The sequence below is a fragment of the Hippocampus bargibanti genome, linkage group LG05 (genome assembly GCF_051943395.1).
Source record: "Hippocampus bargibanti isolate YZ-2025 linkage group LG05, ASM5194339v1, whole genome shotgun sequence".
Taxonomy (NCBI): Eukaryota; Metazoa; Chordata; class Actinopteri; order Syngnathiformes; family Syngnathidae; genus Hippocampus; species Hippocampus bargibanti.
The window spans coordinates 21,821,252-21,838,614 of NC_142738.1; the positions used below are offsets into that span (position 1 = coordinate 21,821,252).

General features: G+C 41.9%; 2 protein-coding genes across 5 annotated transcripts in view; one reads left to right on the forward strand and one right to left on the reverse strand.

The window, feature by feature from the left end:
• abtb2b (ankyrin repeat and BTB domain containing 2b) overlaps nt 1-7,793 on the forward strand; it is a 53,923-nt gene extending 46,130 nt beyond the window's left edge. Inside the window, exons 7-18 of the mRNA XM_088997304.1 lie at nt 23-112; nt 546-647; nt 874-970; nt 1,845-1,980; nt 4,628-4,905; nt 5,262-5,440; nt 5,783-5,888; nt 6,175-6,277; nt 6,350-6,437; nt 6,524-6,592; nt 6,754-6,867; nt 6,972-7,793. Of these exons, the coding sequence (XP_088853430.1) occupies nt 23-112; nt 546-647; nt 874-970; nt 1,845-1,980; nt 4,628-4,905; nt 5,262-5,440; nt 5,783-5,888; nt 6,175-6,277; nt 6,350-6,437; nt 6,524-6,592; nt 6,754-6,867; nt 6,972-7,196 (1,587 nt within the window). The 3' untranslated portion in view covers nt 7,197-7,793. The remainder of the gene's footprint in view (nt 1-22; nt 113-545; nt 648-873; nt 971-1,844; nt 1,981-4,627; nt 4,906-5,261; nt 5,441-5,782; nt 5,889-6,174; nt 6,278-6,349; nt 6,438-6,523; nt 6,593-6,753; nt 6,868-6,971) is intronic.
• A 1,794-nt stretch (nt 7,794-9,587) lies between these two features.
• The window catches only part of brsk2a (BR serine/threonine kinase 2a), a 213,273-nt gene continuing 205,497 nt past the window's right edge, over nt 9,588-17,363 (reverse strand). For 3 of the 4 annotated variants that reach the window (XM_088997306.1, XM_088997308.1, XM_088997305.1), the window contains 4 exons: nt 16,628-16,751; nt 14,672-14,852; nt 12,263-12,352; nt 9,588-10,316 (listed from right to left, as the gene is read on the reverse strand). In XM_088997306.1, coding sequence (XP_088853432.1) covers nt 10,180-10,316; nt 12,263-12,352; nt 14,672-14,852; nt 16,628-16,751 — 532 coding nt within the window. In that variant the 3' untranslated portion in view covers nt 9,588-10,179. The remainder of the gene's footprint in view (nt 10,317-12,262; nt 12,353-14,671; nt 14,853-16,627; nt 16,752-17,363) is intronic. The other variant, XM_088997307.1, reaches the window with a different exon arrangement.

Here is a 17,363-nt window from a genome sequence, read left to right on the forward strand (position 1 = left end):
GTTTGCTCTCTCCACGTCTCAGGGTATGACCCCACTGATGTACGCATGTGCAGCTGGAGATGAGGCCCTCGTTCAGATGCTGATTGATGCTGGGGCCAACCTTGATGTGGCGGTAACAAGTTGTTGAATTCCACACAAATTGAAGGATGTTCATGATCATGCTGGAGCCTAGTCACACATAAACAAAGAGCCAGTCACACTCACATTAACATTCATTACAATCTCGAATCGTTCATGAATCCACTGGAAATGTTTTGGGATTGTGGAAGGGAAGCACGGGCAGAACATGCAAATCTTCACAGAGAGATGCCAGCTGAGATTTATTGTTGGGCAGATGAGCTAAGCCGCAAACTACATGCTTCGCCATGCCGTAGAAAACAAATGACATGGCTATAAAATATCAGCAGGGGCCATAACAACACAGCACTTTTCTGTGAATCACTGAGCAGAGAGAGCGTGATTAAACCAACAATAAAATATTTTTATATTTTCATGAACGTTTTTTTTCCTGCGTCTGATCTTGGTGTCTATCACTGATTTGACAGATTCCGCCGTGTTCGCCGAAGCACCCGTCTGTGCATCCCGACAGTCGTCATTGGGCAGCGCTCACCTTCGCCATACTGCACGGGCACATCTCAGTCGTGCAGGTGACCAACAAATGCAGACATTCTCATGAGTTTTGGGGTGTAAAGTGGCTTGAACCTCACAACCTACCATTACAAAGTGGAAAGTACATGCATAACATATAATAACAGCACAATGACCTACAAAGTCCAAACTTAAAATGTGCACACTATGGTGGGAATCTTTCAAAAGCCCATTCTTTCAAAATGTTAGTTCAGTGTTTAGTGCATAAATGGTGTGTCTTTGCAGCTACTGTTGGATGCTGGAGCCAATGTGGAGGGAGCAGCAGTCCGTAACGGACAGGAAAACACGGCGGACACACCACTCCAGCTAGCTTCAGCAGCAGGTGGCTACACACACACACACACACACACACACACACACACACACACGTAAATACGACTACGTAAGCCAAAAATGTCATTAAACTCTTCTTTGTATATATCAAATTTGTGGCCTATAACTTACCATGTTGGACTTCATACTTCATAACCAAGCGTGAACTAATATATTCTCACCAATAATATACTATTTCATAATCATCATCAATCACGCACGTTGTCGTGTGCCCTCACAGCGGGCGAGAACGCTATTTTGAGTAGTCAATATAACACGGGACATCGAAAATGAAAGGCTTAATGGAGGCTTAGCAAGGAAGAGGAGTGTTGCCTGCGGGTGTTTGCAGGGTTGGGGCAACATTCCTCTGCAGGATCATTCACGAGGCACACCAGGGCTGCAGGACGAGCATAAGCCGCATAACCACACTGACAGCGTGCGAACAGAACAATATGACTTATTTGCTGCTTTTAAACCACAACATGATCACTATAACCGTGAGATTGTAGATGAGAGTTCCAAGATATTGCATTCACAAATAATGATCACCTTTGCATCAGGTGGTCATAGATAGTGTACCAGGGTTCAAATAGCATCTCTTTAATTCACCCAAAAATGGCCAATTTACTACTGTAAATACTTTTCCTGTTCGACAGAAAAAAGGCATATGCTCATACATAGCAATTTGATAAATATAATGATCCACTCTCTTTTCATATAGATCAATTGTATATAGTAGATCAGCACAAAGATCCCCCGTTTACTGGTTTCAACAAACAAACAAACGAACAAACAAACAAAACATGGATATATTCAATTTTTTTTTTCTTTTTGGAACTATGTTTTATAGTAACAGATTGTCACTCCCATTCCATTGTGTCCAGGCAACTATGAAATGGTGACTTTGTTGCTGGCAAGAGGAGCTGACCCGTTATCAACGGCCCGTGATGGAAACGCCTTGACGTCATCCCTCTTCGAAGATATGAACTGCTTCAGTCATGCTGCGGCACATGGTCACAGGTACTCACTTTGGATCTGAAGAGAAAACACTGACATGGAACACAGGATGGATTAAAAAAAACAGTCCTTATTTGCACATTAATGAACATCTGATTAGCGCATTGACTCATTAATAGAGTGTAAGGGCTTTGTGTTGTAAACCATTCAACATTGATTTCAGTAGAGATAATAGTGCTGGGATTTCATTCAAAACGAAATGAGTGAATTACATGTTTGATCAATGATCAATTGTTTAGTTACCCGTTTTTACAACAGTCTAAATCCATGAAGTTTCAGCTTCTGAACAGTAAATACTGTTCCGTTTCTACAATCTAAATTAAACATTTGCATTTACTTTGGAGAACAGCGTTGGGCTTTTTTCAGAATCAGAATCAGAATCATCTTTATTGCCAAGTATGTAGAACACACAAGGAATTTGTTTCCGGTAGAACACGCTGCACTAGTATCGTCGTCAAAAAAAAAACTGCTAAGTGGCACTATACAGTTCCATTTTGGCTACTGTTGAAAGAGTTCAAAGAGTTAATGGCTTGGGGGAAGAAGCTCTTTAAATGTCTGTCTGCTTTTTAACGTTATGGTCCAAGCCAGGAACTGAGTCATAAATAATTAATTTTGATATTTTTTTTAAATGTCAACCTTTTTCACGGCTATCCTATTCATGAATAAGGCGGTTGGATTCTTTTTTTGTTATGGGCCATCAACAAAAGAAACATATTTGGCACTTTTTAACATAGTCAGTTGTTGTTATTCTAAATACAGTACAGTGAGACCTCAATTTACGAACTTAATTGGTTCCCAGACAGAGTGTGTAAGGCGAAAAGTGTTTATCTAAAAAAAAAAATCCCATAGGAAACCATTAAAATGGGAATAATCCGTTCCCGGGTTTCCATAAAATATAGTTTTTAACTAAATAAGCCTTAAAACTACACACAGCATACCTTATTCTATGTATAATAAATGTGCTATTGTATTGTAATGAAAGAAACACACTGCATTGTATCATAAAGTCAGAGAGGCACATTACATGAGGACTGTAATTAAAGAAATAAACTGTGCTGTAAAATGAAGTTTTATTTACCTTTTTGATGGTCGTTGATGGCTTATGGAAGGACAGTCACCTTCCATAAGGACTGTTGGTGGTCATTTTTGCTGATTAAAAACCTCTTAATTGACACCTGTTGCTTTCTGACTTGTAAGGTCTGATGAAGCTGAGGCATCACATTATTGGTCATCATGTTGATGATTGTCATAGCCAGTCTTTTCTGGATGGAACTGTTCGGTAAAAGCCTGCACATCATTCCACTTTGCCAACATTGCCTTCTCGTCCTCAGATGTTCTCGAACCATCCGTTACTGGCTTTAAAATCCTCAATAAGCGCCGAACTTTCAGGTTGCCGCATGGCGATATCGGCGTGAATTAGACGTGCTTTCTCGCATAAAATAGCTTTACTCACTCTGTTGCTGCTGCTTTTCGTGAATCCAAATTAACAGAAGTTTTTCAACTTCTTCGATTGCCCGAGACCGTCGCTTTGACAGCACGGAAACACCTTTTGCAACAGACGCACCTTTGATGGCTTCTCTGTTCCGGAGAATGGAAGCAATGGTTTACTTAGCATAGCTGTGCTCTGCCACTAAATCACACAAACGCACACCTCGTTCTTCTCAGCGGTGGTTTTTTTCGGTCCCATCATAGTAAAATTATCAGCAAAAAGCTCCAAGTAGGCGATCGACGTGTGCATTCAATGAGAGGGGGTGTGGAAAGTAGCGCCGCCTGGAGGGCTGTTCGGTCGTGTGCTTCCGCCGAACATCACTCCGCCAGCCGTGGTGGGTGTGTATTATGAAAATAGTGCTTATTATAAGGTTTAATTTTCATAAATTTGACGTTCTTAAGACGAAAAGTTTGTAAGATAAGGTGTTTGTAAGTTGAGGTCTCTCTGTATTTGACATAACAAGCGTTGGTAGTTGACAGACACGTGAACTTCAACAGCAAAATACATTCAGTCGATCAGTTTTGACAGTGTTTATTTTCCCAATCACTATTCACCAAGCTCAGTACTCAAGCTTTTACGGGACTTTTGTAAACTCCAGCACTTTCAAGCACTTAGCAAAAGTGGTGTCGCAGCGTATACCATAATGTGAGGTCATGGGACGCAGGTTTTAGTGTCTGAGAAGTGGTAAAAACCCAACTGGCCTGATAAGTCCTCCACTTTCATCCAGACAGATGAGCCTTGCCCTTCCTTGCTTGATGTCTGTGCTCACTGCAATTTATTTTGCATCACGGTTAGAAAACTCCGATGGTAAAAATTTAGTCAATGAACACATTCTGGCACTATGAGAAGTACCATCTGTGTTTAGCTTCTTTCATGGCTACTTGCGGTTTGCAGTATGCACACTTACAATCTTTTTGTCTGGTAGCAACAGCTGTTAGCATCAATCTTCGCACCTGCTTTCTCTCAGAGTATGTGCGAACACAATATAGACTCAACACGTCACATTCCACAAGAAGGGGGCAAGCTGGTGTTCGGATGGTCACGGACACGCGGATGGACGCGTTGCGACACGAGCGGCTGAAAATCTCTGCGCCTTCCCCTGCTTATTCCTCCTCCACGTCCTGGTCGCTAACACCGGCTTCCTTTCCTTGGTCACATCAGGAATGTGCTGAGAAAGCTCCTGACTCAGCCTCAGAAGGTTCAAGAGGACGTCCTGTCTCTGGAGGAGATACTTGCTGAAGGGGTCGAGGGGGAGGAGGCCATGATCTGCCCTTTCCTCCCTCTTTCCACGCCGCCGAACTCTTCCCCTGACCGGGGGGCTGTGCCGGAGGGAAGTTTAGCCAGACTGTGCAAGGCCAGGATGAAGGCGTTGCAGGAGGCCAGCTACTACAGCGCCGAACATGGCTACCTGGACGTCACCATGGAGCTCCGAGCGCTGGGTAGCTAACACACACCCTCTGTGTTTTCTGTGTGTGCCAGGGTTAAAGTGGTTTGGGGTTTTCATTGTAGTTATTCACCTTTTTTGTTTTAACCTACTGTATTTTCCAGTGTATAAGGCATGTCCAAAAGCCTTTATTTTCTTCAAAAGATGACCCTGCGCCTTATACACCGGTGCGCCTGATATGTGAAGTAATATTGAGCCACAACTGGTCTTGCAAATACAGTAAAGTCTCGTTATATCGATATCGGTTATATCGATAGTACTGCTTATTACGATACTATTTCTATGTTCCCCTTTTTCTAAATGCTTGAAATTTGCAAGCCTAATGTCACCCTCTTTGGTGGCTGTTGCTAGGTGTTCAGTGGAAGCTCCACGTGTGGCTCGAGTCCCTGCGATGCGCCCAGCAGCAGTCCAGGGTGGGCGTCACGTTGTCCCTCCTCAAGGAGTTCACCTCCATCAAAGAGGAAGATTACTGTGAGGAGCTACTCACTGTGGGTCTGCCTCTCATGTTCCACATCTTGCGTACAACCAAGGTAGGCCCCAACAATTTACCACACACACACACACAAGATGGCGGCACGTGAACACACAGAGGCTCCCCTCTCCCGGCAAATTGCCGTTTTCATGTTTACTATGTTTGTGAAAGTCATTATAAGTGCATGCTGGGTCAGAGAGGACAGTAATTTCATCTGTGTTGTATGTCATGCATATTAGCATATTTGACAATAAAGCTGACTTTGACTTGACACGCACGCACACACACACACACACACACACACACACACACACACACACACACACACACACACACACACACACACACACACACACACACACACACACACACACACTCACCATCATTTGTTTCCTTGCAGAGTGATGCCGTCACCCAACAGTTATCACATATCTTTAGCCACTGTTTTGGCCCAGCTCCTCTTCCTCCTGTCCCCGAGATGAAGGCAACTCTCTCAGCACAGTTGGGTATGAGCTCAACTCTGTAGTTTTTAAATACACATCATTAGGTACCATCTGTCCAGTCTAATTTTTATCCAATACAAAAACTCTTGCTAAAGATAGTAACGCTGTCGAAACAGATCTATCTGGTTTTTTTGCCTCTGAGGGAGAAACCAAGCAGCTTTCGGGTAGCAGAATGTATTGATGCAAACTAAATAAAAGTCACAATGTCTTTCTGTTTCTATTTGAAATCTTTGCCACAGGTTATTAATGTTCAGCAATCGGTTTCCAAAATGTTAATTCTTCCTTGCAGATCCCCACTTCCTGAATAATCAGGAGATGTCAGACGTAACTTTTTTGGTGGAAGGCAAACCTTTCTATGGCCACAGAGTCCTGCTCATCACAGCATCTGAGAAGTGGGTGCAGTTGAAAACTCCTTCATTTTGGTCTTGAAACGTTTGAATGAGATCATTTTCTCTCGATCTCAGATTCAAATCTCTAATGGCGTCCTCTGGTTCCGACCCCACTGCTAACAAGAAGATCGAGATCACTGATGTCAAATATCATGTCTTCCAGGTAAATTACATTCTAATATATCCTCTCAAGATTCATTTGAATGTAGCACCACTCATTGACATCGCGAGTCTGTGACATATGTGCAGATGATGATGTCCTACTTGTACTGTGGAGGAACAGAGTCACTTAAAACCACGGTGCCTGATTTGTTGGAGGTGAGAATTATTTCAGCATCATAAAATGATCACATGTCAACTTCATTCACATCAGTCCGTGACACAGCTCTGTGTCCTTTTAAGATCGCACTCCTGAATCATTGGCTCTATTTGAGTGATCACCTACATATTTTTTAAACATACTTTCATATTTCTTTCAGCTGTTGTCGGCCGCGTGTGCGTTCCAGCTGTGGGCGCTGCAACGACACTGCGAGCTCATCTGCTCTCAACACATCAGCTTGGAGAATGCAGTTAGCATCTACAAGACTGCCAAGGTAACACACACACACGGCCACGCAATACAGCGCTTCCTGGTGTGTGACATGCTTTTTGTCAAGCAAGAAGACATAATATCTTGTTATTATGTTTTTTTCCTCAGATGTACAGGTCAGCGGAGCTGAGCTTGTTTTGTGAAGGCTACTTCCTGCAGCAGATGCCTGCTCTGATGGAGCAAGAGACCTTTAGGTGTTTGCTGCTGGGATGCCGCCAAGGCAGTGGCTCCGCCTCTACGCCGGGGTTGAACCAAGGTGAATCACTCCTGGAGGAGCTTGAGGTCACTCTGGGCCGTAGGCTACGCTCGCTCTACGTCACATCCAGAGTTTGAGGACATGTGGACAACATGCAAATATATTAGCATTGTTTCCCTTTGGCCACACATATGTGGCACCAATGACCCACAGTGACATTTGTAATATACTAAGTACACCACCTGGACCAATTTGTGGTGGAGAGAATGTTTATCAGGAAAGCCAGAAATAACAAGTGGAACTGTGAGACACTGGTGCCCTCTCGTGGGCACAACGGTAAATAACCCCTCTTGGAGCCAGAAGCTTTCCAGACTGAAGCACAGGTGGCCATGTTGGACTTGTGGCCCATTTGAACGAATCGATAATGCAATACAGGACGTACTGTATAAGGACAGTGAGGCACGTTTCTCAACATTTACTCCTCACAACAACCACATAATCCACACTTTGAGTTCATATTTAATGGCAAAACAAGAGAGTATTTAACAGGGTCTTTCCTTTTATTTGTTTTCGTTTTCTTTTCAATCCAAATTGTGTTTTAATGTAAAAGGTACACGTTTAACAGTCACTTAAGCTTAAATATAGTATGGTTGAATGTTTTGTAGTAACAGAATCATCAAATGGGATTTTGAAAAATGTTGAATCATTTCTAATAAATACACGTGATAAAATCATTTTTGATGGACTTCAGTGATGCTTAATTTAAATACTTGATAGTCAGGGACATATCAGGAAACAGTGAAATATTCAGGACACGATGATGGTGCCTGTGGGCTTTCAGAAAATAGCTTTGTGATGGGGCATTGTGATTTCCCTAGAATTTTGTAGAAGCTATCATTTGAAAACACTGAGATTGAGAGAAAAAAACATTGCATATCAATATTCATGTTTATTGTCTTGCTTAAATCAAAGGTGTCAAACTCCTGGAGGGCCGCCATCCTGCATGTTTTCCAAGTCACCACGGGCAACACACCTGATTCAAATCCACAGGTTCAGGCTTCAGAAGAGCTTGCTGATGATTGGAATCAGGTGTTTTGTCAAAGGGAGTCCTGGAAAACATGCAGGATGGCGGTCTTCCAGGTCCTGAGTTTGACACCCCTAAATCATTGTCGTTAAAGTGAAGAATGACACGGGAAGTGTCCTGTCCTGAACATATAATTTCAAGTGCATGTGGACTTGTCGTTACCTAACACATTATCGATAGTCACCACAAGCACAAAAGAAAAAGAAAGACACCATCACGGAATGGCTTTATTTTCTTAGCACTGATGATGCTCACAGTCGTTATGTTATATGGGGATTACATCAGTCTGTTTAGCTCCTGCTCTGGCTCTCTCTCTCTCTCTCTCTCTGTCCTCTGAGCTGCATTCTTTCGAATCGTAGAAACAAAGGAGAGTTGACGTGAGGGTATTGCTTTGTATTGGTAAGTATTAATATCCTCTGCGTGTGCCTTCTGGATACCCATATAAGAGAGCTCAGATGTCAGAGACCTCTAAAGAATGACGGAGTGAGAGGCATTGCTCAAAAACGTTGTGCTCAAGATAAAGAGGAGGAGGGAAAGATGAGCAGGCGACAGAAAAGATTGAAAACAAAACAAAAAGGCAAAAATATAAGCTAGGGTAAGAAGCAAGAGGGGAGGGTTGTTGGGGGAGCAACATAAAAGGTACTTTTGTGGCGACTCATCAGCGTGGAACAATGACACCAAAAGCCATGCAAAGAAAAGCTCATGTTTGACATGCACACAGCAATACAAGCTAAACGTATAGAGCAGGAATCTCCAGCATGATAAAGAAAGACAATCAACCCAATTTTTGAACTGTCTATTTACAAAGAGATTCGTAGATTAATGTTGTCCTTTACAGGCCCAGCCTACGCAAACAATATAGAAACTGACAAATATCAATAAAAGATTATTCCCTCTCTCCAAAAAGAGGCTAAGTCTACATTCTTAAATCGCTTGTATGTTTTTTTGTTTTGTTTTCACAGGTTCTTCCTCCTTATCGTAGAGGAAAGGATTCATCTTTCAACTAAAATTAGATCTTGTTTTTCTTGAAATGATGCCTCATTTACAAACACAGAAAGTAGTAATAAATAACATTCAACTGACCTAACAGCTTTGTTCATATAAATAGTCAAGTTAAAATAAATTAGGAAATGACACTGTGAGACAAATAAATAAGGGACAAAAATAAGCACATGTTTTTGTTTTTTTCGACTGCTGGTAAATAGAGATGAGGTCTGAATGCAGAACCAAACACAAAAGTGCTGCAGAGAACATGATAGACAAAAATAATGTGACTAAAAATACACAGATGATTCATCCTATTGGCTACCAAAAAATGTCACAACGAGACGACTCTTTCATTTTGTACATCAGAAATGACAGCAGTCTGTACAAGTCAATAAATCATTCATTTTCAGATAACCACTCACCCGTCCATGTTGCTATGACCCCCCCCCCCCCCCCCCCCCCCCCAACTTTACGCTGAAATTACAGTTCCAGTTCATGTGCAGGAGTAGCAGTGGTTCAGGTCAAGTCAGAATTTTACACATAGTTCATCTCAGAGAAAGCACGTAAAAGGAAAATAAAAAATACAATCCAGCGAGCATCCATCTCGGCTCTTCTTTGCCTCCTGCATGTGTCTTCTTGGTAATACATCCCAGAGTTTAGTGTGCATACTGGAAATGTGCTGGTATGCAAGGTGAGTGTTAGCAAAATACTCGTTTTCCGAGGCTAGCGTGCCAATAGTGTATGGAGAAATCAGGGGATTTGGTATCGCCAAAGGAATTGTCGTCTAATGCCAGGGGCCCCCATGATGGGAGAGATGAAGGCTCTATTTCTATAGTAACCCAAACCTCTCAAAAGCAGTTCTTCTTTCGCACCGCCGTCTTTTGGGAGGGGGGATGTCAGGAGGGATCGGAATTGGATTTAATAGGTTTTCTGGATAAATCCTGGGATGAGAGACAAATGAGATTAGCACACACGCTTTAGCAGCACCAAGAAAGGTCGCGAGATGATGCGGAGGAGGGATGAGGAGATGATGGTGAGAGTTTTCCTATCTAGTTCAAATCTAACGACTTCTCTTGTAGCATCAACTTCACGAGTGGGCATTTGGCAGCATTGTTTTCCTGCTCCTGCCTGCGGGCGTTCGCAGACGAGGGGCAGCGCTTGGATGGCACCTGGCCGTTCTTCTCGTCTGAAAAGAGGTGTCGCGTTACGACAGATAACGTTACACGAGATGCCGATGGACTCAGTTATCTAGTGATGTGGCTGATGATCATTTCTGATGTTATTAAAGACACATGAAAAAAAGTTATCCAATGAATTATCTATCGCCAAAATATTAACATTTGTTTGAAAAGACGAGGCACAAAACCACTTTGTGTTCCTCCTATTAACAGCTGTTATCTCATTTCAATGGTCTTATACTGGGAAGCTCTGAAGGTGTATTAGGAGCCCAACGGGAGGAGTTTAATCTGAGTCTGAGTTATTGCTCTTTGCATATTGACCTCTTAGAGATGTCAAGTCATTTTGACAAATCTTAAATGTCAAATGAGCAAGAACATGTCAAATGAGCAGCCATGCCTTCTTTATTTTTTTGCTATCGGCTCGCCCTCACGCCTCGAACATCCTTCCACTGCAATTTATTGTCGAACATTATCTTATGGAAGCGGCTCTTATTTGTACTGAGGTCTTAATCTATCAGCTCTGACAGTTGCCCACGTCCGCATAACTAGTTAAATCCCATATTGCGGCTATGCACTAGATTATAGTATGCATCCCTCTAACTAACTAACTGACTAACTAACTAACTAACTAACTAACTGATTAACTAGCTAACTAACGAACCAAGTAAGCAACCAATCAACTAATTCAGTCACCAACTAAGTAACTAACTAACCAACTAACCTATTGACCAATTAACGATTGACTAACTAACTAAATAACGAACTAGCTAACTAACTAACACAACTAATAGCAATTGCTGCGCTTTGGCGCTTGAATAAAACAACAATCTATAGCTTACCGACCTCAATACATTATTTCTGCATTTCAGAAAATCCCTGGCAAGATTCAAAGGTAAAACATGTGCTTTGGCTGAATAAAGGTTGTCCGAATACAGTGATACCTCAATTTACAAACTTAATTGGTTCCCAGACAGAGTGTGTAAGGTGAAAAGTGTGTATCTCAAAAATATTTTTCCCATAGGAAACCATTAAAATGGGAATAATCTATAAACTACACACAACATACCTTAATCTATGTATAATAAATGTGCTATTGCATTGCAAAGAAAGAAATACACTGCATTGTATCATAAAGTCACTTTATTTACATTTGTGATGGTCATTTATGGCTTGATGGAATGGCGTTGCAGGTCGAAGGTCAAAGGGAATTGCATGAGGACTGTAATTAAAGAAATAAACTGCTGTAAAATAAAGGTTTATTTATCTTTTTGATGGTTGTTGATGGCTTATGGAAGGAGAGTCACCTTCCATAAGGACTGTTGGTGCTGTTCGGTCGTGTGCTTCAGCCGAAGATCACTCCACCAGCCGTGGTGGGTGTGTATTATGAAAATAGTGCTTATTATAAGGTTTAATTTTCATAAATTTGACGTTTGTAAGACGAAAAGTGTTTGTAAATTGAGGTCTCACTGTACAGTACTGGTCGAAAATGGATAGACGCGCGAACGTATTTCCCTATTTCTCCAGCAGAGGGAGCCAATGGAACAAGGACGTTAAATGGACACAATCCAAAGGCTTCAAGAGACGCTTTGATCAGAAAATTGTGACTGTGTTGAGAGAACATGACGAATCGTATCTGTTCACTCAGAATTAAAACACTTCGCAGATGAGACGGAACAAATCCCAGGAGCAGTACATGAGGTGGAGCAGTACATACATGCCTCTCGCTATCTACTTGGAATCGAACGCCCCCAGTCCGGTGCCGCTGTGGTGTTGCCATGGTGACAAACCTCCATAAGAATGTGAAAGGCCTTTGCATACCTTCCGGCTAATTTTTACAACCAGACAACGTTTTGACTTTCGGCAAATGCTGTGAGGGCCGGCGTGTCAAGCGTAGATTGGCAAGGCGAATGAAGGTGAGATGGGACGGGCTGCAAAAAAATGAGATCCGGCTCACCAGATAGCTGCTGGACTCCAGGCTGGTCGTGTGTGCTTAACAACTGGCTCTGAATGGTCTCCACTACCCGTTTGAAGCGCCGACTGGGTCCTTTAAAACAGACACACAACCCAGAGGACATTCAGATCGGAAAACACTCATGAGGTGCAACATATCTCAACTGACTTTATGCGACATACTGGTCCCCAGACAATTGCAGGGACGGTGCACATAGCGTAGGACCAAATAGTGTGAGCGGTGTGGGAATCGCAGAGGGCACTGACATGCGGCCACATTAATGACAAAAGAATGGCAGTGGTTTAGACACTGCAAGGACAACGTGTGAGGAATCCCTCGCATTGGCCCCCATTGCTGAGGAGTGGCCAGAATATCAACAACACAACTGGAACCCCCACAGACACTGCAATGGCAGGCCAGTATTATGAAAGGCTCCAAAATAGCCCCTCTCCTGGCAGGGTGATTGTCACAGTGGCCCTGGAGCCTATTCCATATCTCATTTGGCAGTAGACTGGGATACCCTGAACCGGTTTCCACCCGATAACAGGGCACACAGAGACGAACAACCATCTACACTCACACACACCGAGGGGCAATTTAGAGTGTTCAATCAGCCTGCCACGCATGTTTTTGGAATGTGGGAGGAAACCGGGGGACCCGGAGAAAACCCACGCGGGCCTGGGGAGAACATGAAAACTCCACACAGGGAGGCCGCAGCAGGGATTAAACCCACAATCTTGGCACTGTGAGGTCGATGGGCTAACCATTGGACCATCGGGCCGCCCCACAGACAATCAAAAGAGGGCCATTTTCACTCGGGCCAGCAAAAACAACAAACCAAAACAAAGGAAAAACTAACAGTGGTAGGTGGGAATGTGTATTTGATAAAATCTTGATTCCAATTTAACCCAGTCTCAAAAAGCAGCAGATAGTTTGCTACAGATTATTTACATATATTAGTTCAAATTAGTCATAAATAACAGAATAATCTTGTTGAGATGTAGCAATATATAGTGATACATCGGCTTACGAACGCTTTTCATCTCACGAACATTAAATTTGCGAGCATATAGTCTTGGCTAATGAACTACTTTTCGGTGGACGAACCAAACCACACGGTCGAACAGCGCCACCTTGCCTAGCGGACTAGTTTTCCACACCCTTTGAATGAAGACGTGGTTTGTTATCAAGTTGAATACTTTTGCTATTATGGGACCGAAAAAGACCCCACCACAGGCTAGTGTTAAGCCGAAGAGGACCCAAAAGAAAATTCCGGTTGAGCAGAAGAAGATGATCGAAAAACACGAACGAGGTGTGCGTTCGTGTGACTTAGCGTCCCAGTACGCTAAATCAACCATTGCTATGTGTGATTTAGGGTGTTTCCGAGTTGTCTAAGCAACGGTCTCAGGCAATGGAAGAGGTTGAAAAATAGCATGGGATAGTGTGAGTAGGGTATTATTGGCACGGCAACTTCACTCGGATATCATCAAGAGGCAACTACATCAACGACCATCATAAAGGTAAATAAAATGACTTTATTATACTGGACAGTTTATTTCTTTAATTACAATACAATAGCACATTTATTATACATAACATAAGGTATATTTCGTGTAGTTTAATAGTTTATTTCGTAGAAAACTATGTTTTATGGGGACCTGGGAATGGATTATTTAATGGTTTAATGGTTTAATGTTTTCTAATGGGAAATAAATGTTCGACAGACAAACTTTTTGGCTTACGCACACTTTCGAGTTGATTGAAACAATATCACCCCATACGGGATGTGTGTGTGCGTGTGTGTGTGTGTGTGTGTGTGTGTGTGTGTGTGTGCGCGAGTGCATGCGTGCTGCAGTAAGACATTTAAAAAAAAATATATATATATATATATATATATATATATATATATATATATATATATATATATATATATATATATATACAGTAAAGTCTCGTTATATCGATATCGGATATATCGATAGTCCCGGTTATATCGATATTTTTTCGGACTCCCTTGAATATGGATATAACGAGACTTTACTGTATATATATATATATATATTGTATCTTCATAGGGGGAATACAATAAATATTTAGTAATAAGTTATATTTAGTAATACATTAAAATAATAAGTATTATATGCACATTAATATTGGTATCTTTCTTCATTGGTATGTTTGGAGACGTTCCATCAATGCCTTTTAGGATGGGTGTTTTCCATCCACACCGTAAATTGTATCGGGTATATACCACCCCAATACTGTATAATATTTACTTGTTCAGATTCCATACATAATAAATCGTGTAGGTAGTGTGTTGTATGTATGTGTGCAGCCCTATGATAGAATGTTTTATCCCCCCCCTAAACCGAGTGTGATTGGATTGATGGTGACATGCAGGAGAATCCTGACCTGAGAGCAAGGTGAAGGTGACAGAGTAGATGCCATTCTCCTTGGTGGCAGCTGTGCTCTCTGTGTAAGTGATGTCCACCTGGAATTTGACCGGCTTCTGGAAGACTGTCGGGCCAGCCGTGGACTTGTATTCTGCTCGGAAACTCGTCTGTGAAATGACGCTGTGACTCAGGCTTGGGATCTGTTGTCAAAGATGAAAAGATTTTTTTTTAAGTGAGTGATGGAATGAAACCGAGTGAGTGAGAATGGTTAATTTTTCACCCACATGCTAAAAATGACTACCCTTGATGAAACGCTCTCCATAAAATATGAGCCAGTGCTAAATTTGAAGGAAATTAATACCTTGGGGCTAGCCGGGCATGAGAGGGACTTAAGCTAATGTAGTTTTCAGTCATTCAAATCCATTGCACTCTCCCCTCCTAAAATGAATTTGTATGTTCAATGAACAGGTGAGTCGTAAAACTGTCACATTCCGTCATAGTGCTGTGGAGGTGATGACATTTCATTAATGTGAGCGTGCTTCTAGGTATAATTCCACTGATTCAGGTGCCAATCACCTGTCGGGAATACCAGCTAGCACTGCCGGAGAGGGATAATAGCTACCAATAGGGATGGGGCAACAGATATGACATTGACCTCAGAAGTCAGGCCCAGCTTGCTTGTAAATTTCTTCCAATCTAACTGGGGTAAGCACGGGTTCCATTCAATCACACATGCTGAATGCTGAGCATGATTGTGTGGAACTTACAGGTGAGATGCTCATGCTATCTGTATTTCGATGTCTCATATAGTTCGGTATTTATTCTATTGATAAACACCACAGAGACCCAAATACACGGTTCAATATCCAGAACTGAGGGCAAAGCTTCTACTGGAGTGGCAGAGCACGCACGCCTTCTGTAGTCATTCAGTTTGCAGTCAGGGGGAAAATAGAAGTGATGAACAAAAGCATTTGGCTGAATTGCTACATAAATCTGAAACATTTTAGCAGACCTTGTGGCTGGCACATACACATGAGACGCACATCCATCCTGTTATTTGAAAGACAGCAAATACAGTTACTACTGCCACACTCTGTAGGACACAGGAGGGTGATGTTAGAAGAGTTAGGAAGGAGGGACATAAGGAGAACTAAAGCCCTTTTTTCAACACAACTATTGGAGGACAACAAATATTCGCTGTCTTGACATATAAATAAGTGGCTGTTTTATAAGCAAGAAGACAAAGATCCACAGCAGCAGTGTAGAAAATGAAGACACCAGGGCACATAAATTGGGTTTAGGTACTTTAGATGGAGCCAAAGCAATCATAAATAACACTTTCCTATTGTCATTTCCCAATAAGGTACATGTTGAAAGAGGAAGCATTTTTCATGAAAAAGATATGATTTGAAAATAATGGCAAAATGAGCAGTGTTTCCCACATTTCGCTCACAGTAAGGAGTTTAGGGTGGTGCTTCAAATTTGGCCTTCCTGTGTGACATTTGCATGTTCTATTCATGCTTGCTTACAAATTCTGGCTTTCTTACACATTCCCAAAACATACATGTTAGGTTCATCAAATACTCTAAGTTGTCCCTTTGTGTGAATCTAAGTTGTTGCCCATAAGTATTGCCTCATGCTCAAAGTCAAACGAGACTGACTGCTCACATGTAATCCAAATCTTCATGACTGAGGGTATAGAAAATGAATGTATTTTTTTCAAAAGCTCTTTTTAAAGAATATGGTTGTGTCACTGTTTTCAGCTTCTTAAAATGTGGTTCACAATCGCAAAAACACAGAAGTGTGCGATGAAGACCACTTAGGTATATGACATTGGCTCAGCATCTTCAGAACCTACGCTGACCAGGTACTATTTTGCCAATAGAAAAGTGCCACCTACTTTAAGGCCGTATCGAGATCCAGACTCTGAACTATGTGGACAAGGAAGATAAATAATAAATGTAGTTTACGTTACCGAGAGAAATGCTTGAACGATATCGGCCTTGATGGAGCTGAGAGGCTTATCCCTGATGACAATGAAGATCTGCTCCTCTTTTTCCAGGTTGATGAAGTTACCAAACCAGGATTTTTTGGCAAGTCTGTGGGGAGAGAGAAGCAAAAGAAATGTTTGGATCGCTAACAATCCCAAATCACATTATTAAATGCATGTAAATGGAATGTTCAGAGAACAATTAGCATTGTTTCTCTAATTATGCCACCATTGCAGCCCATGTTGAGTAAGTACTATATAAGCCCAGTACGCGTCTGTAACCGGCCACCATCTGTAGTATCAGTATCTCCAGGCAAAAATTAGATCAGTAGCTAACATAGTCACTGGCAAAATATTTAAGTCCATCGTTAAACACAAAACTACAAGAGGTATAGCACTTGCGAAACAGAAATGCTTAATTCGTTGGAACAGGGCGACTGTGTCGTACAATACGCACATACAATACGCTCAAAAGAAATTGGGCAATGACCCTTAAAAGGTTTGGGGGTTACTAACTCTTATACTGCATTGTGCAGTGCTAATATTTGAATAATTTTGAAATAGGTTTATTGCATGTGGTATTCTTAATTTCTGCAACGGCAAGTCCTTGGTTTTTGTGCTGATTGTATCGTCATTGCCATGAATGCAAATGTGCCGTACCTGATGTGCAAGTTTATGGTGCCATTATAGGTGTGCACATTCAGATAATTTGATGCACAGT